This window comes from Aquarana catesbeiana, linkage group LG06 (genome assembly GCF_042186555.1).
Source record: "Aquarana catesbeiana isolate 2022-GZ linkage group LG06, ASM4218655v1, whole genome shotgun sequence".
Taxonomy (NCBI): Eukaryota; Metazoa; Chordata; class Amphibia; order Anura; family Ranidae; genus Aquarana; species Aquarana catesbeiana.
In genome coordinates, this window is record NC_133329.1 from 37,248,878 (window position 1) to 37,270,125 (window position 21,248).

Genomic DNA, 21,248 nt, shown 5'->3' on the forward strand with positions numbered 1-21,248 from the left:
TACGGTTTTTAAGTTTTAACGCATTCTCCAGGTAGTCGTCTTCTGAGATCAGTTGCCCATCAAGGTTCAGTTCCAGATGAAAGTCTCTCACGGCCCAGATAAAGATGGGGAAATGACTGGAAATTTCCACCTCCTCGTCCTCATTGTCCTCTGATTTTATCTTGATTAGCTCAGAGATTTCTCCGACAAACCTGTTAATGTTAAGAGAAATATACCTTCACCTTTGAAGAGATTTCTTATATTATATACTGTATGTGTATCTAAATATTTAAGTCTCTCTCTTTCTCTTTCCTGGCCACCTGTCAAAGGCTCTTTGAAGAGCAATATGAATGTGAATTGCTCTTCAAACGGCAACACATGTGTGAACAAGCTCTAACAAGACATCAAAAAATAAACCAGCAGAGGTTTAACCCTTGCATATTCTCTATATATAAATATATTGAATTATAGTGGACACTCAAGGTCTTCCAAAGAAGTATAGAAGAAATCAAACTAAGCCAGTAGGTCACTTCTATACTTCTTTGTATGACCTATTAATGCCTACTATATAATAAATATTATATTAATTATTATATTTTAAATAAAACAAGATAGCTTTAAAATCTTTGGAGCAAGTACCATAAAGTTCTTGCACAAAGCAACCAGTCACCCTACCATAACACCTTTCTATTTGGGGCATGCCCTATGCATAGGAATTTCAGGATTGGCTTAGGTTAGTGGGCAATTTGAAGCAGTCAACCAATGTTTCTGATGCAAAGTTTCAGCATTACAATACTTTCCAGGGTTTGTTAACCACTTCAGTACCACACACACCTTCACCCTCTTCTTGCCCAGGCCAATTTTCAGCTTTCAGCGCTGTCGCACTTGAACGACAATTGTGCGGTCATACAACACTGTAACCATATGAATTTTTTTTATAAGTTTTCTTCACACAAATAGAGCTTTCTTTTGGTGGTATTTAATCCCCACTGGCTTTTTTTTTTTTCATTTTGTGCCTAATAAACAGAAAAAGACAAAAAAAATTGGAATAACAATGCATTTTTCTTCGTTTCTGTTGCAAATAGATCTTTCTTCATAGATTTAGGCCAGTATTCTGCTACATTTTTTTGTTGGAAATATCCCAAATCAGTGTATATTATTTAGGCTGTAGGAAAGTTATAGAGTCCACAAACTATGGTATATACAGTATATCTGAAAATTGATCAATCCTGATGTATTGATCATTTCTTGAGGCCCTAAAACACCAGGACAATATAAATATCCCCTAAATGACCTATTTTTTAAACATGGACAGTCCACGGTATTTAGTAAGAGGCATGGCAAGTTTTTTTTGATTTTGTAATTTTGTTGTCATAATATTTTGGAAAATAAAGAAATTACAAAAAAATCATCTTTTTTCACAATTTTTCTTTTTTTTACATACTGTCACCAGTGCAGTACAGCGCCATCATATAACGAGTGTGGCATTGATCAGGGACACTGACTGGTGACACTATGTAAAAAAAAATAATAATAATAATAATAGTAATAATATTTTTTTTTTCAAATTGTTTCTTTTTATTACATTTTTTTTTAACATTTTTTTTAACACATTGGGGTTTATTTACTAAAGCTAGAGAGGGCAAATGAGTCACAATTCTGCAGAGAAACCAATCAGCTTCTAACCTCAGCTTGTTTAATTAGGTTTCCTGTTGCATCATGGCAGCATACACTTTTGGTTGTGACTCCGCCCCCACAACCTGATAGGCCCACATAGCTATAAATTGTAGAGAGGGCCCCCGCCCCAGTATTCTCTTATTTTTCCTCACCTGTCAGGACCGAACGGTTCAAGAAGCACCCCCTTACCGCATTCGCCCCAGCCAGGTTCTAGCCTCTCCTGGGTGGAAGTCCTTACCTGTACAGCCTCTAAATGAGCTAAATGGAAGGAACCCCGCTCTGGTGATCTCAGGGGTATGTTGCGGCTCCAGTATAAGCCTTAAACAGGCTTAGTTGTTGTGCAGCGGTCTCCAGAATCTTTTCCATCACTGTTTGTCCTCTTTCTGGGCATTGTAGTCCCTCTGTGACCCTCCACAGCGCGCTGAGCGTCTCGGCGCTTCCGTGCATGCGCAGTACACATCCTCAGGGTGTCCGTTCGTTTTTGCAAGTCTCCAAGATGGCTCCGAGCGTTTCACGCCGCTGCTGCGCATGCGCGAGCGGGACGTGACCTCGGCTGCCATGGCGGCAATTTTAAAAAGCTCCTGTGTGTCATTCTGTGCTCCTCTTGCTTCCTGAAAGACTTCTGACTGTTTTTTTCAACTTGTTTGCACTCTTGAAGTACCCCCCCCGGGTAAGTGTCTGTTTATCTCCATACACTGTTTTTCTGGTCTGCTTGCATGCTCTTACCTTCCTGTATCTCTCTCAGGTGTTCACCTTCTTTTCCCATGGAGGCCGCTGCCCCAGCAGATCACCATCAGCCTAATAGGTAAGGGGGGGGATTCCAGTTGGTAAGTAGAGAAGACTGAAAAAGAGAGCAGGATCGTACTAACGCTGAGTATAAATGGTCAGTCCTATCAGGTCCGCAAGATCATCCAAGTCAAGGCAAAGAGAGTCTTCACACGGGAGAAGCCGCTCCGGCCATAGACGCAGCCGCTCATGCAGAAACAGCCGCTCAGGCCACAGGGGAAGCCGTAGGAGGAGTCGATACTACTCAAGGCATAGCCGTTCCTACCACAGAAGATCCCCTGCATGTAGACACCAGCCTTCTGCGCACCCTTCCTGCCCGGCCGGGAACGCTTGCTGGGTATGCAGGGCCACAGCCCTACCAGATAAACTGGCTTGTCGCAGGTGCATAGATGAAGCCACCAGGGAGAAAGAGCTGGATTCCATAGAACCTACTGGAGTCTCTACTCCCCAAGTCTCAACTCCTGATGTGGAGTTTATAGCCCGTAGCGCCTCACCTACAAATCCCAGTACATCAAGGGATCAAGAATTCCCGTCGGACGATAAAGAGCTTGAAGCATCAGCTGGGTTTGTTTGATTTTTCACTTATGGAACCATTCGTTAGATCGGTCAAGGAAGCGATAAACTGGGAGGAGCCTAAGGAGGTACAGCAGAAACAGAGGAAGTATTTCCCAAACCTCAAGAAAGTTCCGGAGGCTTTCCCGTTCATCGATGAGTTAGATGAGCTGATTAAAGAGGAATGGCAGAATCCGGAAAAGAAGTTTAGTCTATCCAACAGACTTACCAAATTGTACCCGCTCAAGGAACCCAAGGTATCCCCTTTGGTTTCCCCTCCAGTAGTAGACGCATCTTTGATGCGTCTAGCCAGGCATGTGACGCTCCCCATTGAAGACGTTCAGAGACTTGCTCGACAGGAAGGTTGATACAGACCTTAAGAGGGCTTACCTATTTGCAGGAGGCACCTGCAGACCAGCGGTGGCACTAGCTGCGGTCGGAAAAGCTATTTCCAGCTGGTCTTCTGCTACGGCAAAACTTGTCACTGAGGGCGCAGATCAAGAGCAGATCACTAAGGCCCTACAAGAGCTTAGCCTTGCGGGAGATTTCGTGGCGGAAGCCTCTGTGGATACTATTAGATCCGCATCAAGGTCCATGTTAGCCGCTGTAATGGCCAGAAGAACATTATGGCTTAAACCCTGGTCAGCGGACCCTGCCTCAAAATCCAATTGATGCCGAATTCCGTACGATGGGGTAAACCTCTTCGGGACAAAGCTGGATACTGCAATTTCTAAGGTGACAGGCGGGAAGTCAGGTCTCATCCCATCAGACAGGAGGCCGAAACAACAGAGGCCACCTCCCTTTAAGCGTAATCTCCCGGAGAGATACAGGGATGCAAAATCCTATAGACCGGGGAAAGAATACAGAAGAAGTTGGAAGAACCCCCGGACGTCCTTCCTCAAATTCCAGAAACCCAAAACCCCTGCCTCCAATGACCAGAAGTCCTTTTGAAGGTACGCCCGCCCAACCAGCGGTAGTGGATGCCAGACTCACAAAGTTCAAACTGGTTTGGGCGGGAATGATAAAAGGCCCATGGACGGTATCCACCATTCATTTCGGGCACAGGTGGGTTTTCAGAGGTCGCCCCCCCAAGGGATCTATTTTGATCAACCAGACTTCCTCCTTCCCGAGAAAAAAGACTGTCTTTAGTCCAGTATATTCAAGATCTGCTCCAAAAGCAAGTATTAGTGGAGGTGCCGCTATCTCAAAGAGGCAAGGATTTCTATTCCCCACTTTTCTTAGTGAAAAAGAAGTCAGGGGACTTTCGTCCAGTCTTGGACCTAAAGAACCTCAATCGGTCAATTAAGATAGAAACATTCAAAATAGAAAGCCTTCAATCAATCCTCCAAGCAATAAACCTGGGAGATTAGATGCTGTCAATCGACCTCCAGGACGCATATCTACATATCCCTATCCATACCGAATTCCAAAAATGTCTCAGTTTTACCCTAAACCATCGGCACTTCCAATTCCGAAGCCTCCCGTTCGGGATCTCTACCGCACCCAGGACATTTACAAAGGTCCTATTGCCTGTAATAGTCCACTTGAGAGAAAAGGGACTAAGGGTCCGCCATTACCTGGACGACATCCTACTTCTCTCAGACGGACAGGGATCTCTTGTCCAACATCGGAAAATTCTGGTCTCCACGTTGCAGTCCCTAAGGTGGCTGATAAATTGGAAGAAGAGCAACATCCATCCCACACAGAGAATGGTCTTTCTGGGGACCAAGCTGGACACAAGGGAGAACACAGTGGAACTTCCACGGGAAAAAATATCTCTCCTAATACAAAAGGTGAAAAGGGCAATCTCGGCTACAATGCTACCGGCCAGGGCATGTCTCAGTATCCTGGGCTCCTTAGCGTCCACCATTCCAATGGTCCAATGGGCACAATGGAACTCGAGGCCTCTCCAGATCTCCTTCCTGCGCCAGTGGAATGGAACGTCAATGTCCCAGCCAATCTTCATCTCTCAGGAGGTAAAACAATCATTGAATTGGTGGACATGACCTTACAACTTGAGAAGATGCAAGTATATAATCACTCCTCATCATAAGATAGTGACCTCAGATGCCAGTTTGCAGGGATGGGGAGCTCACTATCAGGACATCGCGGCTCAGGGCCGCTGGCCATTCCGGACACAGGACTCAGTGTCGAATGTTTTGGAGATGAAAGCAGCGTTTCAGGCTCTCCTGGCCTTCAGTTCTCACTAGAGGGAGAAGCATGTCCTTCTGAGGATGGACAACAAGGTGGCTGTCGCCTATATCCACAGGCAGGGGGCACCAGAAGCAGGTCCATGATGCAGGAGGTCCGTCCTGTTCTAGAATGGGCACAGCTGAACCTGTTGGACCTAAGGGCGGTTTATGTTCCGGGAGTCCAGAACATCTTGGCCGACTCGCTGAGCAGGAATTTTACTGAGCAGGAATTTTACCTCCAACAACGAGTGGTCTCTGAGTCCCCAGGCCTATGCTCTCATATCCCGGACCTGGGGCTCACCAGAGATAGACCTAGCTGCAACTCCGGAAAACGCAAAATGCCAGAGATTCCTATCAAGGATACCATTTCCTTCGGCGGAGGGGACGGATTGCCTCCAACACCCCTGGGATTTTCACCTGGGGTACATTTTCCCTCTGACTCCACTCATAGCGAGATTCCTCCTGAGGCTCAAGAAATCAACATCATTGGTGGTAGCAGTAATTCCTTTCTGGCCGAGGAGGCCATAGTTTACTACCCTCATGCAGCTGAACACGGCAGATCCCCTGCTCCTCCCGTTGTCGACGGACCTGCTCTCCCAGGGTCATCTTCTTCACCCGAACCCGGAGAAACTGCATTTGATGGCCTGGAGACTGAAAGGGCTAGGTACTTAGAGCAAGGCTATTCCCAGAAGGTGGTGGATACCTTACTCCAGGCCAGAAGACCTACCACCAACAACACATACAGACGGGTCTGGGAGAAATTTGTCACTTTCGCTCAACAGCAAGGTTGGGACTCATCCTCCCCGTCAGTGTCACAGGTCCTGGAATTTCTTCAATTAGGCCTAGAGAAAGGCCTTAGGTCAAGCACGCTGAAGGTCCAGGTGTCGGCCCTGTCCGCCTTGACAGGAGTTAAATGGGCACAAGATCCTCTTGTGATTCAGTTTCAAAGGGCCTGTCTAAAACTGAGGCCCCCCAGAAAACCCTCCTTCCCATTCTGGGATCTCTCAGTTGTTTTGGAAGCACTATCCAAGGAACCCTTTTTCCCAATCGAGAGCATATCCCTCTGGGATCTAACACTGAAAGTTTCGTTCTTAAAAGCCATAACATCGGCTAAAAGGGTGTCAGAGATGCAAGCTCTAATGGTTAGTGAACCATATCTGGTTGCTTTTCCAGACAGACTAGTCCTAAGACCTTCGGATCGTTTCATCCCCAAGGTATCCCCATCTTTTCATTTCAACCAGAAGATTAATCTCCCAGCACTCAGCACGGATCAGGGCGATCCTCACCCATTAGATGTCAAAGGTAACGTCTTGGAATACCTCTCGGCAACCAAATCCATCAGAAAGATGGAGAGTCTCCTAATCATCCCACATGGATTCAGGAGAGGTCAAGCGGCATCCTCACGCACCATTGCTTCATGGCTAGTAAAGACCATCAAGAAGATTTTCAATACCAAAAGCGGTATCCTCGAGCCAGATTTGGGATTGCATCGCAGGATCCTTGTAGATGATACTTACCTTGTCCCCAGGATCCTGCAATGTCTCCCTGCTGTGATCTGCGAGCCGCCGTGTCTCCCTCGATTCACAGCACCGAGCTCCGTTCCCTGTGAGCGTTGCGACGCACGGGGACGGAGTTCGGCGTCAAATTCAAAAAGTAAAACACACAGTACAGATACAGTACACTGTAATCTTACAGATTACAGTACTGTATCAAATAATTACACATCCCCTTTGTCCCTAGTGGTCTGCCAAGTGTCCTGCACGCAGTTTTATATTATAAAAACTGTTCTTTCTGCCTGGAAACTGGAGATTGTCCATAGCAACCAAAACTGTCCCTTTACATTAAAAGTGGTTTTAGACCAGCTAGAAAACCGTGATAATCAATTAGAATCACTTGCAGAATTGATTGATAGTGATTTGTGGAGAAATCCGTCATCAAACACTAAAAGTAACGAAAGCGACAATTATGCAACTGAGCAAACTTCAGTGTTTTTGATTTGATTACATTATTGAATAATTTTTATTATTATTATATTATTATTTGTTATAATTATTTATAGTTATTTATTATATTATAATTTTTGATTTTGTTTTTCAAACTTTATCATACCCGGGATGTCTACTAGACTCTTGTTTGGACAGATTTAAGTGAATTGTTCCTAAGAATTACAGGCCTACAATATAAAACGCCAAATTTCTGTGCAAAATAATTGTACCGCTTTCAGCATCAAAAATCTGAAATAATCATACCGCCAGGGAGGTTAACAAAAAAATTGTTGCTCATTTTTTCTGAACTATGATCTTTTTGTGCTGGATTTCTTGGTTGGTTTGTTTACATGATCCCGGAGCTCCCCTCTCTGTTCATCCAGCAGTATTGTTTCACTTCATAGGAGATGCCGGTTTTGTAGGTTTACCCATTACCAATTAGCTTAGCAGCTGGATTTTCACATAGTGCATCTCTGGTCACCCATCAGTAACCGTGGCCTGTCACCCATCAGGGACCATCGCCAGTCACCCGTCACCCATCAGTGATCATCGCCAATTACCCGTCACCCATCAGTGATCATCGCCAATTACCCGTCACCTATCAATGATCATTGCCAGTCACCCATCAGTGACCGTCATCTGTCACACCGTCATCACTTATCAGTGAATGTCACCTGCCACCCATCACACAGCCCATCAGTGAACGTCACCTGTCACCCGTCGCACAGCCCATCAGTGACTGTCATCTGCCACCCATTGCACAGCCATCAGCAGCATGTCCAAAAAAGTATATAGCAGTGAGGAGGCATTCCAGATCCTCTCCATGACTGATGAGAGCAGTGGTAGGTTCTCATCAGATTCCAATGGCAATCAAATTCAGCATTTGAACCGATTGATAGCAACGGATCAGTGAATGATTCGAAGGAAGAATGGGTCCCTCCTAAAAGGGCACAGTGCTCTGGAAAACAGGCAGCTGCCAGCAACTAGGATCAAATTCCCAGTCCCAGTACCAGTGCTGCCACCAGCGATAGGCCCTGGGAACAAATGCCCAGGCCCAGTACCAGTGCTACCGCATCGCGCCCAAGGACCAGCACAGGAGCTTCAAATCCCCCAACTACGAGCACTGGAGTGTCACGTCCCCATAGTCAGGGCTACTACATACCTCTCAGCTGGTCTTGCCAACCCAACATGGCTGCCTTCCGACTCGGTATCAGCAAGTATTCCCTCTTTCACCGCACATCCAGGTGTGCAGGCCAAAGCCCAAAATTTCTCAGAAATGTACTGCTTTTATCTATTTTTGAAGGAAACTTTGCTACAATTTATCGTGGACCAGACCAATCTATATGCCCAGCAGCGTATTGCCAACAACCGCCAATCATTATATGCCTGTTCGTTGGAGTGGAGAGATTTGACTTTGGAGGAGTTGAAATTGTTTATGGGCCTCACCATAAACAGGGGGCTTACAAAAAAAATTTAAGGACATGCCTACTGGTCTACCAACCCCATCCACCACATGCCCATTTACTCTGTCGTAATGCCCAGGTTGAGATATGAGATGATTATGCGCTTCCTTCATTTCAGCGACAATACCCAGTGTCCTCCCTGAAATCATCCAAATTACGATAAATTATGTAAAATTCGTCCACTCAGAAATGTATTTTCCCATTGATTTGTAGAACTCTATTTTCTCGATCAACATATATGTGTGGATAAATCTCTGGTACCCTTTCTGGCAGGCTAGGAATAAAATAATATACTCTTATGCCCCGTACACACGATCGAACTTTCCGCCAATAAAACCTTGGATTTTTGTTCGAAGGTTGTTGGCTCAAACTTGTCTTACATACACGCGGTCACATAAATGTTGGCCAACAATTCTGAACGTTGGAACGCGGTGACGTACAAGATGTACGAGGAGCCGAGAAAAAGGAATCAAGCAGAAGGCTCCTTCTGCTTGATTCCGAGCATGCGTGAACTTTTGTGCGACGGACTTGTGTACACACGATTGGACTTTCCGCCAACAAAGTTTTGTTAGCGGAAAATTTGAGAACCTGCTAGCAAACATTTGTTGGCGGAAAGTCCGACAGCAAATGTTCAATGGAGCATACACACGGTCGGACTTTCTGACAACAAGCTCACATCCAACATTTCCCGTCGGAAAATCCGATCATGTGTACACGGCATTAGCAAAAAGGCCAGATACGGAATAAAATTTTATAAACTTTGCGAGAGAGCCACGGGATATCTGTATGTGTTCCGCATATACGAAGGAAGAGATTCCCAGCTCCAGACCCTAAGTTCCCGGCCTACATGAGCACAACTGGAAAAATTGTATGGGACCTGGCATACCCACTGCTGAACGAAGGTTATCACTTATACCTGGATATTACACCAGCTTGCCCGTTTTCAAACACCTATACCTCGCAAAAACCTGGCCTGCAGAACCTCCAGAAAAAACAGGAAGGGCTTCCCACAATCTCTAGTCAACAAAAAACTGCGAAGGGGGGAAAGAGCAACTTTGAGATACAATGAAGTGCTGGCCTTGAGGTGGAAAGATAACAGAAATGTGCACATGATGTCCACCATCCATGATGACAATACAGTTGAGGTTCAAAGAAGACGAGGTCCCATTGAAAAGCCAACATGTGTCCAAGATTACAATCTCTACATAAGGGGGAGTGGATTTCAACGACCAAATGCTTCAGCCCTATTTGTCAATAAGGAGGTCCTGTTTCTGGTACAAGACCGTAGCAATTATCCAATTAATTTGGCTATTTATAATGCATACATAATCTACACCAAATCCACGGAAAGCCCCACCCACTAAAATTAATTGAAGAAGTTGTCACGTCCCTCATCTATCAACAAAGACCCCCCAGAAGACCTTCATTCTGATGCTGTTAGCCGACTTCATGAGCGCCACTTCCCAGACAACATTCCACCATATGAAGCAGGCTAAGGACGCCAAAAAAGATGTTTTCGAAGAGATACCAGCTACCATTGTCCCCAGTGTCCCTCCTAACCCAGCCTTTAAATTGATGAATGCTTCTGACTTTATCACACATCCCTAAAATATTAGCCCATATTTTTAACCATTTCCCCATTTTCATCATCTATGCTGACCATTTTCCATGCTTCCTCAAATAACCATGCCACTGCCTTCCATGTGAACTGACCCTGGCCTGTTTTTTCAACTATGCTTTTGCCTACCGCTTGGACTGATCTGTTGCCCTGCTACTGTAGTATACAGGGATCTCACATGTGAGGGGCTCCAGAATTGTTTTTCCGGATGGATAAAACAAATTTTTTTGTTTCCTCGGGTTTCGTAATTTCCAGATTAGGGTCTGGAGGCTTCAAAAGAGATCTCGGTGGGAGAAGCCTCTACCCCTGTGCCCCTGTCTTACCTGATTTTAGGCCGTCAGCCCGCTGCTGCTGACTTACTGCCATCATGCCTCTGCCTGCCGCATAAACTGACCACACCTCTGCCTGCTACCTGGACTATGGAAATAATTAGTTGTAGCAGGAGGCAGTATGTTTATGAAGGGCTGGAGAGCGGTAACAATAATGAGTGCAGGGAGGTAACTGTGTACCAGGACCAGTATTATGGCTGTGCTGGCTGTCTCTGCCTGGACAATTCCTATAGACAAATGCTTTGGCTGTGCGGACAATATCCTTGTGCTGACTATAGACAATATTCCTGCCTGCTGCCTGGAAAATTACTATTGTTGTCGCTAAGCACATCCCTGCCTGCTGCCTGGACCAATTTTCTCCTCTGTGGACACTACTAAAATCACAGGTAATACTTTTTACTATTTACCCTCAATAGAATTTATTTTGGAGTGCAATTCTTGGTATGTACATGTTATGTGTTAGAAATATAAAGGGCCTTAAAAAAAGATAGGTTGTCAGGAAATTATAAATTTATGCTCCTAGAATGCCTGACAGTGCTACTTGTGGGATGGTGGGCCTCTGTATGTGGCCAGGCTGTGTAAAAGTCTCACACATGTGGTATCGCCATACTCAGGAGGAGTAGCAGAATGTATTTTGGGGTGTCATTTTTGCTATGTATTTGCTATGTGTTGGAAATCTTAAAAAATGGACAACTTTGTGTAAAAGAAAAAATGCATTTTCATTTTCTTTCCACATTTTCCAAAAACATCTGTTTAAAAGACTCATTATGCCTCATAGATTATATTATATCATATATATATTATTATATAGATTATAGATTATTAGTTGGGGTGTTTGCTTTCCACAATGAGGTAATTTTGTGGGCAATTCCATTGTCCTGCTCCAGGGCCTTCAAAATTGTTATAGATGGTCATGACATTAGATGTGTAATTTTGTCCCTAGAACAGCTGATGGTGCTCCCTGCATGTTGGGCCTCTGTATTTGGCCAGGCTGTGAAAAAATCTCACACATATAGTATTGCCATACTCAGGAGGAGTAGCAGAATGCATTTTTGTTGTATGCATTTGCTCTGTGAGAGAAATAACCTGTTAACCACTTAAGGACCGAGCCTCGTTTTGAGATTTGGTGTTTACAGGTTAAAATCAGGGGTTTTTCCTGCTAGAAAACTACTTAGAACCCCCAAATACTATATATTGTTTTTTTCTAACACCCTAGAGAATAAAATGGCGGTTCTTGCAATACTTTATTTCACACCGTATTTGCGCAGCGGTTTTGTGAGCGCACTTTTTTTGGAAAAAATACACTTTTTTGAATAATTAAATAATAATGTTATATTGTGAAAGATGATGATACGCAGAGTAAATTGATACCCAACATGTCACACTAAAAAAATTGCGCCCGCTCGTGGAATGGCAACAAACTTTTACCCTTAAAAATCTCCATAGACAATGTTTAAAAAATTCTACAGGTTGCATGTATTGAGTTACAGAGGAGGTCTAGGGCTAGAATTATTGCTCTTGCTCTAACGATCGTGGTGATACCTCACATGTGTGGTTTGAACACCATTTACATAAGCGGGTGCTTCTCACATATGCATTCGCTTCTGCACGTGAGCTCGGTGGGACGGGGTGCGTTAACTTTTTTTTTTTTCTTATTTATTTTACTTTTTATTTTTACACTGTTATTTAAAAAAAAATTGTGTCACTTTTATTCCTATTACAAGGAATGTAAACATCCCTTGTAATAGAAAAAAAGCATGACAGGTCCTCTTAAATATGAGATCTGAGGTCAAAAAGACCTCAGATCTCTTATTTACACTAAAATGCAATAAAAAAAAATTTAATCCTGTGGGTATAATTGAGAAAAAGGCGCCACTACTCAAAATACCGCCACTGCGCCTCTGAATAGATAAAGAATATGTGGAAGCTGCCACTTAAAAGGACCAAAAATAAAAGCTGAATTTTAACTACTGGTCAATCTGGGATAATGACACAAAGTCAAAATAGCGGCGCTAAATGTTTCTGCACAAGGAATATTAAATCCCCTAAAGTGACATGTGACTGAAAAAAACTCAAAATTACAAATGAGAATATAACTGACATGTACTAAAATATAATAAATGCTAAAGCAATAAATTAACAATAGCACTAAACACCCTGTGACAAGTGAAGTGATATGATGTAGCTAGTAAAGCCACAAAAAAATGAAAAAAAGTTTATATAAAATATATAAAAAATAAAGTCCATAAAATATTGAAGGGGATCTATAGTCGATGTGAAGATCTCTTAATCCATTCACCACACCAATGTGTCTGTGATTCCACTCCCCTAAAGAAACGCACTCACCGAATTCCAATGCCTACATTCTCATGTTAGGCTAAAGCGCATTTAAACCATTTGGATAGGGTTTTAGAGCAAGCATCCAAACTCCAGCCGTGCGTCTCATATAATCTCCACATGTGAATGAAAGAAGTGTACCAATAGTGTAATACTGTAAAAAAAGCTTTAATGAAAACACTAAACAGCCTCCAAGATTTAAACTCACATGGTACAAGTTAAAAAACAGCAAAAGTGACTAAGGATAAAACGGCCACGGTGGACCCAAGGTGTGCAGGCATAAGGTTGAATCTCACCCCTCCCTTGGTCCTTGGATCTAAACATGCTTGTCAACTTGACACTAGCAAGTTGATGAGCAGGTTTAGATCCAGGACCAAGGGAGGGGTGAGATTCAACCTTATGCCTGCACACCTTGGGTCCACCGTGGCCGTTTTAATTGCTGCTCTGGAAGCTTTGAAAGGCTTCCAGAGTACACTGGTACTCTGGTACACTTTTTTCATTCACATATGGAGATTATATGAGATGCACGGCTGGAGTTTGGATGCTTGCTCTAAAACCCTATCCATGTGGTTTAAATGCGCTTTAGCCTAACATGAGAATGTAGGCATTGGAATTCGGTGAGTGCGTTTCTTTAGGGGAGTGGAATCACAGACACACTGGTGTGGTGAATGGATTAAGAGATCTTCACATCGACTATAGATCCCCTTCAATATTTTATGGACTTTATTTTTTATATATTTTATATAAACTTTTTTTTGTTTTTTTTGTGGCTTTACTAGCTACATCATATCACTTCACTTGTCACAGGGTGTTTAGTGCTATTGTTAATTTATTGCTTTAGCATTTATTATATTTTAGTACATGTCAGTTATATTCTCATTTGTAATTTTGAGTTTTTTTCAGTCACATGTCACTTTAGGGGATTAAATATGCCTTGTGCACAAACATTTAGCGCCGCTATTTTGATTTTGTGTCATTATCCCAGATTGACCAGTAGTTAAAATTCAGCTTTTATTATAAAAAAAAAAATTTGAAAAAAAAAAAATGTCCCTTTAAGAGTTATGGGCAGAAGTGACATTTTGAAATTGCTTCTGCCCTGCAATGGTATGGAGGGGGTGGGGGCCATCTTCCCAGTTCCATACCAGAGAGGGGATAGGATCCGATTGCCCTCTTCCGCCACCGATAAAAGTGATCTTGCAGCAAATCCGCCACTGACACCACTTTTATCTGAAAGCCGACAGTCCGCTGAAGAAGAGGATACCGGGGTTATGGCAGCTAGCTACTGCCATAACAACAATATTCCACTTCAAACAGCCGCCGTATAACGACGGCGGGAGGTCAGCAAATGGTTAATATGATAATTGTGTAAAAAAAAAAAAAATTTTGCAAAGAATTTTGGGAAAAAATTACAACTTCAAAAAACTCACCATGCTACTTACTAAATACCTTGGAACGTCTACTTTCCAAAAAGGGGTCTTTTGGGGGGTATTTGTACTTTCCTGACTTGTTAGGGTCTCAAGAAATGAGGTAGGCCGTCAGGTGTCATCAATTTTCAATGATTTTCATAGCTTGTAGACTCTCTAACTTTCACAAAGACCAAATAATATACACTGATTTGGGTTATTTTTACCACAGACATGTATCAGTAAAAATGTTGGCCAAAATGTATGAAGAAAAATTACTACATTACAAAATTGTATGACAGAAACAAAGAAAAAGGGATTTTTTCACAAAAATTTTCGGTCTTTTTTTATTTATAGCACAAAAAATAAAAAACCCACTAGTGATTAAATACCACCACAAGAAAGCTCTATTTGTGTGAAATAAGGACGCAAATTTCATGTGGGCACAGTGTTGTATGACTGAGTAATTGTCATTCAAAGTGTGAGAGCGCTGAAAGCTGAAAATTGACCTGGGCAGGAAGGGGGTGAAAGTGTGCAGTAGGCAAATGCTTAATACTGACATGTTCAGATAGAAACTCATTCAATTGATCTGTAAACTAATGAAACCAACGTAGATACAAAAGTAACAATGTTAATGTGTATTTCTCTCGCTCATTGTCTGGACAATGTTCATAAACAATGTTACTTTAGATCTTTCTATCTCCTGTCTGATCAATGTTTATAATCAATGTTACTTTAGATCAGGGATCCTCAAACTACGGCTCTCCAGCTGTTGCAGAACTACACATCCCATGAGGCATTGTAAAACTCTGACATTCACAGACATGATTAGGCATTAGGGGAATTGTAGTTCCTGAATACCTGGAGGGCCATAGTTTGAAGACCCCTGCTTTAGATCTTTCTATCTCCTGTCTGATCAATGTTTATTAACAATGATACTTTGTATTCTCTATCTCATAGCTGGAAATTTCTAGCAATTGTGAGGGGGATAACAGCATGGGAGCAGGAGAACAGGATGGACTACACACATCTTATGAATGGTACTTTGACTAAGTTTTTTTGGCCAAGTGTAGCATGCTCAGTGCCCACAACTTGTCATCTGCTATATTTTCTTGTAGACTATTATAAAAACATACTTTAATTTGTTCATGGCGTCCTGGTCGATGGTTCCTTTGCTATTGTAGACCAGGGCACTGCTAAGCAGGACAGCAAGGGCAAAAATCCTGATGTCGCTTTTGCCATCCCCCTAAAAATAAACAGAATTACATTTATGGAAACATTGAATGAGCTAAGTATGAAATTGCAGGGTAGAACTTTTATGTTTGGTTTTGGATAGAATGATGGATGGTTAGGTCATCTGTCAAGTTTTAATTGTGGCTTACATCTCTTTTAAAGGGGAGCCAAACTCATCAATTTAACAGTTTCAAAAACCAGTTACTGTACATTCCTGGCATGCCAGCAATGCTAACTGTCACATATGATTGTGCTTTCAACCAAACTGGCAAACCATCAAATGGCTGCTGTCATAACTGATCACATGTGCAGCATCATGGCAGTTGCAGATCAATCAGAGGCTAAGATGGCAGTTTCCTTGGCTGAAAAGGATAGGGGGGTTTAGTTCCACTTTAAGAAGATCCCTCCTCTCCTGTTTTTTTTTGCATGCTAGTTGCATATCGAATATGAAGAGTTTACTAAAGTCACGAAAATTCTCGTACGACAGAACAAAAAATCGGAAGTGATGTCATGTGTTGTAGTGTATTCCTATTATATTTTCGGACGACAACTGTGCTGATTGAACGGAAATCATACGATGTGGTATCATATGAGAATAAACTTTGTGCTTGTCCGATCGGATAATATCGGATTAACTGTCGGGATTGGCTCTAGAAAGCTCTGTACTAACGATCCGATCATTGTACGATCGCTTCCAAAGCTGTATTTTTTGTACGATTTTCAAATCGTGTGTACAGGTCATAACACAGAGTCAGAAAGTGATGGGAAATCCAAAATGTAGAACTGTGCCACCAGAACAAGAGGTGTGGGCAAATCTTTCCAGTGGGGACAAATGTGATTGGGAGTTCCCCTCAACTTGGGGAGATTTCTTCTCACTTCCTGTGTTGTGCTTCCAGAACAGGAAGTGAAGGGTAATCTCCCCAATGGGACACACATGGTAAAAAAAACCCAAAACAAAACCTGACAGGGGTTATAACTTTCCCTTACTCTATCCAAAATGAAAAAGTTGTGACTTTAGTTCTACTTTAAGTTAACGCTAGATATAATGGTTAGAGTAAAGTGAAACTCTGCAAAAAAGTGCATTGGAAGCAGCCTGTCAAAAGCATTAAATAAAGTTTGCATCCCCCCCCTTTCACACACATAGTTTTACTGCCTGCTGGTCCTGCAAATTGGTTCATTATTTTTCCACTTACCAGACCAAGCTGTCCATCAAATTTTTCAACTGAAAAATTTGCGAAACCATATTACACTGAGCCAGAATTGGGATTTATTTATATGTCTCTTATATAAAGCCAATTTAAACCAATTTAAATCTACATGCCAGTCTAAGGCAACCCTATTCACTGGGTGACATCCCTGCTGTGTGATTTCACTACAGAAGGAACAGAGTTGTCACCCTAGTAAAGGAAGAGGAAAAATAATGGATCTACTGGCAAAATCAACAGGTAATAAAACTGTATTGTAAATGATATATTATTTTTATCCGGTAAACCTGTCAGTGACACAATCTGGTGCAGCTCTGCATGGTAGCCAATCGGCTTCTAACTTCATCTTGTTCAAATAAAAATGATTGTAAACTCTCACATATACCCAGTGAAGTGACTGGCCTCAGGTGATACACAGAGATTGAATAAATCCTCCTACATAAAGTGTAAATGCTTATCTGCAGTCTTCTCTTCTTTATAACTCTTGAAAGTGTAGAATTTATACAGCTTGTAGGGCTGTAAAAAAAGGGGGGGGGGGCAGAGAGCTGAAGTTACAATCTGTAGAGCTCAATGAGGAGAGCTCTGAGAGCCGATTAAAAGGAAAGGGCCCCCCTTCACACAGCACACAGGAACAGAGATGAGGCTGTCAATCTGCTGGAGCTCCCTCACCTTTTTCTTTTGGTGTCAGAAACACTTGTCAGAAGTGACTCATTCTGATAGCAGAGGAAGGAAGAAGCAGACAGAAATTACTCTTAGTGCTCTTGATTGAGAATAGTACACACTATAGAGGGATATGCTTTGTCAGTGGCATCGGGAGGGGTGGGCTGAGGGGGGCTGGAGCCCCAAGTGGGTCCTCAAAATCCCCGGGTCTCAGGCATTCACAATTCTATTATCAGCCCCGAGCCCGAGCGGGGACCGATCTGACTCCGAGCTCGCCTGAGTGACATGGCAAGTCCCGCCTTCTGGAGCCTGCAGCGCCTATGATGGATGTCCTACTGGTTCAATGTCAGGACTGCGGGATGCGTGACGTCCATCATAGGCACTGCAGGCTCCAGAAAGTGGAAATTATGATGAGGCCGTGTCGAGCATTATGAGATCCCTGCTCGGCACTCGGGCGGGCGGCTCTCCCCTCCTGTCCTGTCCTGTCTCTGGCTACCTGCTGTCTACTGGGATGGGCGCGCCGCACACTACGACTGAGCTGCAGAAGGAGGTCACCTGAAGTCTGATGTGTAATGGTCAGGTAAGTCAGTGTGTGTCAGGTAGGTCAGTGTAATGGTCAGTGTGGGTCAGTGTAATGGTCAGTGTGGGTCAGGTAGGTCAGTGTGTGTCAGGTAGGTCAGTGGAATGGTCAGTGTGTGTCAGGTCAGTGTGTGTCAGGAAGGTCAGTGTGTGTCAGGTAGGTCAGTGTAGCTCAGTGTGTGTCAGGTAGGTCAGTGTAGTTCAGTGTGGGTCAGGTAGGTCAGTTTGTGTCAGGTAGGTCAGTGTAAGTCAGTGTGGGTCAGTGTGTGTCAGGTAGGTCAGTGTGGGTTAGGTAGTTCAGTGTGTGTCATGTAGGTCAGTGTAATGGTCAGTGTGTGTCAGGTAGGTCAGTTTAGTGGTCAGCATTGATGGGCACTGGTAAGCCAAGCAGCAACCAAAAAGTGAGCTTACTCCCCCCCCTCCCGTCACACAACACCCCCCCCTCCCCCCGTTGCCTGGCTCGGACTTCGGGCTGAAGCCCCTGGTCTTTTTCCCACCTAGCAACACCTATGTGCTTTGTTCATATTTTATGTCTGAGGTTTACAACCACTTTAAGCTCTGACAAAAAAGCTTGAAAGGTGATTGGCTACCTACTATGCACCGCTGCACCAGATTTTGTACTCTCCAGGTTTAGTAAATCAACCTCAAGTGTCCTAGGGTGGCAATGCTCATTCACTGTACTATCTATGGAGAAGCAGTGTTGCCACCATTTTGCCAGCCCAGGCTGCTCTCCTGCTTCTCATGTTCTCACCTTCTCTATATCTCCAAGACCTTCAGTATCCAGGAGAACCAGAGTGTGATTCGTCTTTGTTGGGTGAGGGACACACCATATCCAGATGCCTTTGGTCTGAGCTCGAACAGTGGACCCCACGTCAAAGCCTACAGGTAAGAAATGTAGAGAATACAATTAGACATCAACATACCAATAGTCTCATGGATTCACACTAACTGCTAACCACTTACCTCTTTGAGAACCAGACAATTTATTCATCAGGTAGGACTTCCCCGTCCGATACATGCCGACAATGGACACCACCACCATGGGTTGGTTGAACTTGGAGAGGATGTTGATGGCCTTGGGGTTCACCACAAGCTTATCATCTGCTGTGTTTTCAATCAGGCAGATGGGGGCTTCCATTTTGATCACTGACTTTCCAGCAAAGGATGTGCAAATATCTGAAAGGAGGAAATGTAAAGTTGTGTATATCCAAAGCTTTTTTGTTTTAGTTCTGTATAGAATATAGAAAGTTTTTCACATCTATTAAGTTTTTATTGTTGTATGCATCCTTGCTAGACTATTCACCTTGTCTGCACTGTTTATCATTGTCAACTAGTCATTAAGTGCTAAGAAATCCAATTAATAGGAATTTTAAGATTATAAACTGATGATACAGATTTTAAAATTCCATGGCAATATAAAACAGAAAAAAGGGTGAAAAAGGTCATATGTTGAGGCATGATAAGTTTCTCAGCTTTCCATATCTATATAAGCAGGGATGAAAGCAGTGATGTAGGTGTTTTTTTGCAGATTCCCCTCCAAAGTGAACAGCTAATTTACCATTAGTAAATCAACCTCAATATGTGGCAAATATGAAACAAGTATCCAATCAATGTGCAAGCAGTTCATGTGAAGCTCAGAAAAAGATTGCAATAGTGATAATGAGCAAAAAGTCTCTAGCTGGGTGTCTGAGTGAGTGGATGGGATTCTGTATGAAACTTCACTCAAGTGCACCTCCACTGTAGATTATACAAAATGCTTACTTACCAGATCACTAGACTCCAAATTATAGGAGTCTAGACATGCAGTAGAAGGTAAACCAACAATCAGAGCAATTCCCTCTGCTTTAGGTTGAAGAGATATGCAGTAGTATATGGATGTGTATTTGGGCACAATAATTTCAATTGTATTTGTTTAGGTGGAACTGTGCATTTAATTAAGGTTAATAGTAGCGCACTAATTGTTCACAATTAATTGTTTACATTTATCATTTAATTTCACGGTGTGAGAGTATTTTTTTTAGTTGCAGCTGTCATCATTTAGGTATCTTTTTTAAGTGTACTTTTTGCAGAGTTTAAATCATATCAGGGCTTTAGTACACAATTTTATTTTTTCACTTAGTATCTACACCCACTTGAGCAGCAGGTATGGATATATTTAAATTTTTGGAAAATTGCACAGTAGACCTTGAGGATGTTTTTTCTACAAATCACAATACTGACACTTTTAGAAAATTCGGGCATTTAATGGAAAAGAAAGTGAGCCTTTGGTGGGACCTCACCACACATGAGCAGTACATTAAAGAAAATATTGCACCAAGGAGGTTTAGGTGGGACGTTCCCATCAATGATGGCTTACTAGATCGTGATTCAGTGGATGAATGGTTCAAGTTTTTTAACGAAAAAGGTTTAGAAATGTCACAATTTTTAATTAAAAGGAAAGAAAGAAAAGTCACACTCATTAACGACTTAAGCCCTGGAAGAATTTACCCCCTTCCTGACCAGAGCACTTTTTGCGATTCGGCACTGCGTCGCTTTAACCTCCCTGGCGGTATGATTATTTCGGATTTTAGGTGCTGAAAGCGGTACAATTATTTTGCATGGAAATTTGGCGTTTTATATTGTAGGTCTGTAATTCTTAACAATAACACACTTAAATCTGTCCAAACAAGAGTCTAGTAGATATCCCAGGTATGATAAAGTTTGAAACACAAAAACATAAATTATAATATAATAAATAAAAATAAATAATTAAAAAAAATTAAAAAAAATAGTAATAAAATAAATTTCCCCACAATTCACTATCGCTCAATTCTGCAAGTGTTCTAATTTACTATCGCTGTTTTCTAGCTGGTCTAAAGCCACTTTTGACGTAAAGGGACACTTTTTGGTTGCTATGGACAATCTCCAGTTTCCAGGCAGAAAGAACAGTGTATATCATGTAAAACTGCATGCAGGGCATGGGCCAGAGCACTGGGGACAAAAGGGATGTGAAATCATTTCATACAGTACTGTAATCTGTAAGATTACAGTACTGTATGTGTTATGATTTTGACATTTTTTTGAATTTGCCGCCAGGCTCCGCCCCCGTGCGTCGCGCCGCTCGCAGGGAACGGAGCCTGGCACGGAGAGGCTTCGGAGGAGGACGGAGTCCTCGGACACTGCGGGTGACATCGCAGGATCCCGGGGACAAGGTAAGTAACGCTGCCCCAGGATCCTGCAATGCGATCCCGAGTGTGGCTCGGGGTTACCG

At 42.8% G+C, this 21,248-nt stretch overlaps 1 protein-coding gene across 2 annotated transcripts in view; it reads right to left on the bottom strand.

The window, feature by feature from the left end:
- LOC141148312 (guanylate-binding protein 6-like) overlaps window positions 1-21,248 on the bottom strand; it is a 119,890-nt gene that overhangs the window by 89,662 nt on the left and 8,980 nt on the right. For both annotated transcript variants that reach the window (XM_073635630.1, XM_073635629.1), the window contains exons 2-5: window positions 18,962-19,174; window positions 18,750-18,877; window positions 15,458-15,567; window positions 4-191 (exon numbers count right to left, since the gene is read on the bottom strand). In XM_073635630.1, the coding sequence (XP_073491731.1) occupies window positions 4-191; window positions 15,458-15,567; window positions 18,750-18,877; window positions 18,962-19,136 (601 nt within the window). In that variant the 5' untranslated portion in view covers window positions 19,137-19,174. The remainder of the gene's footprint in view (window positions 1-3; window positions 192-15,457; window positions 15,568-18,749; window positions 18,878-18,961; window positions 19,175-21,248) is intronic.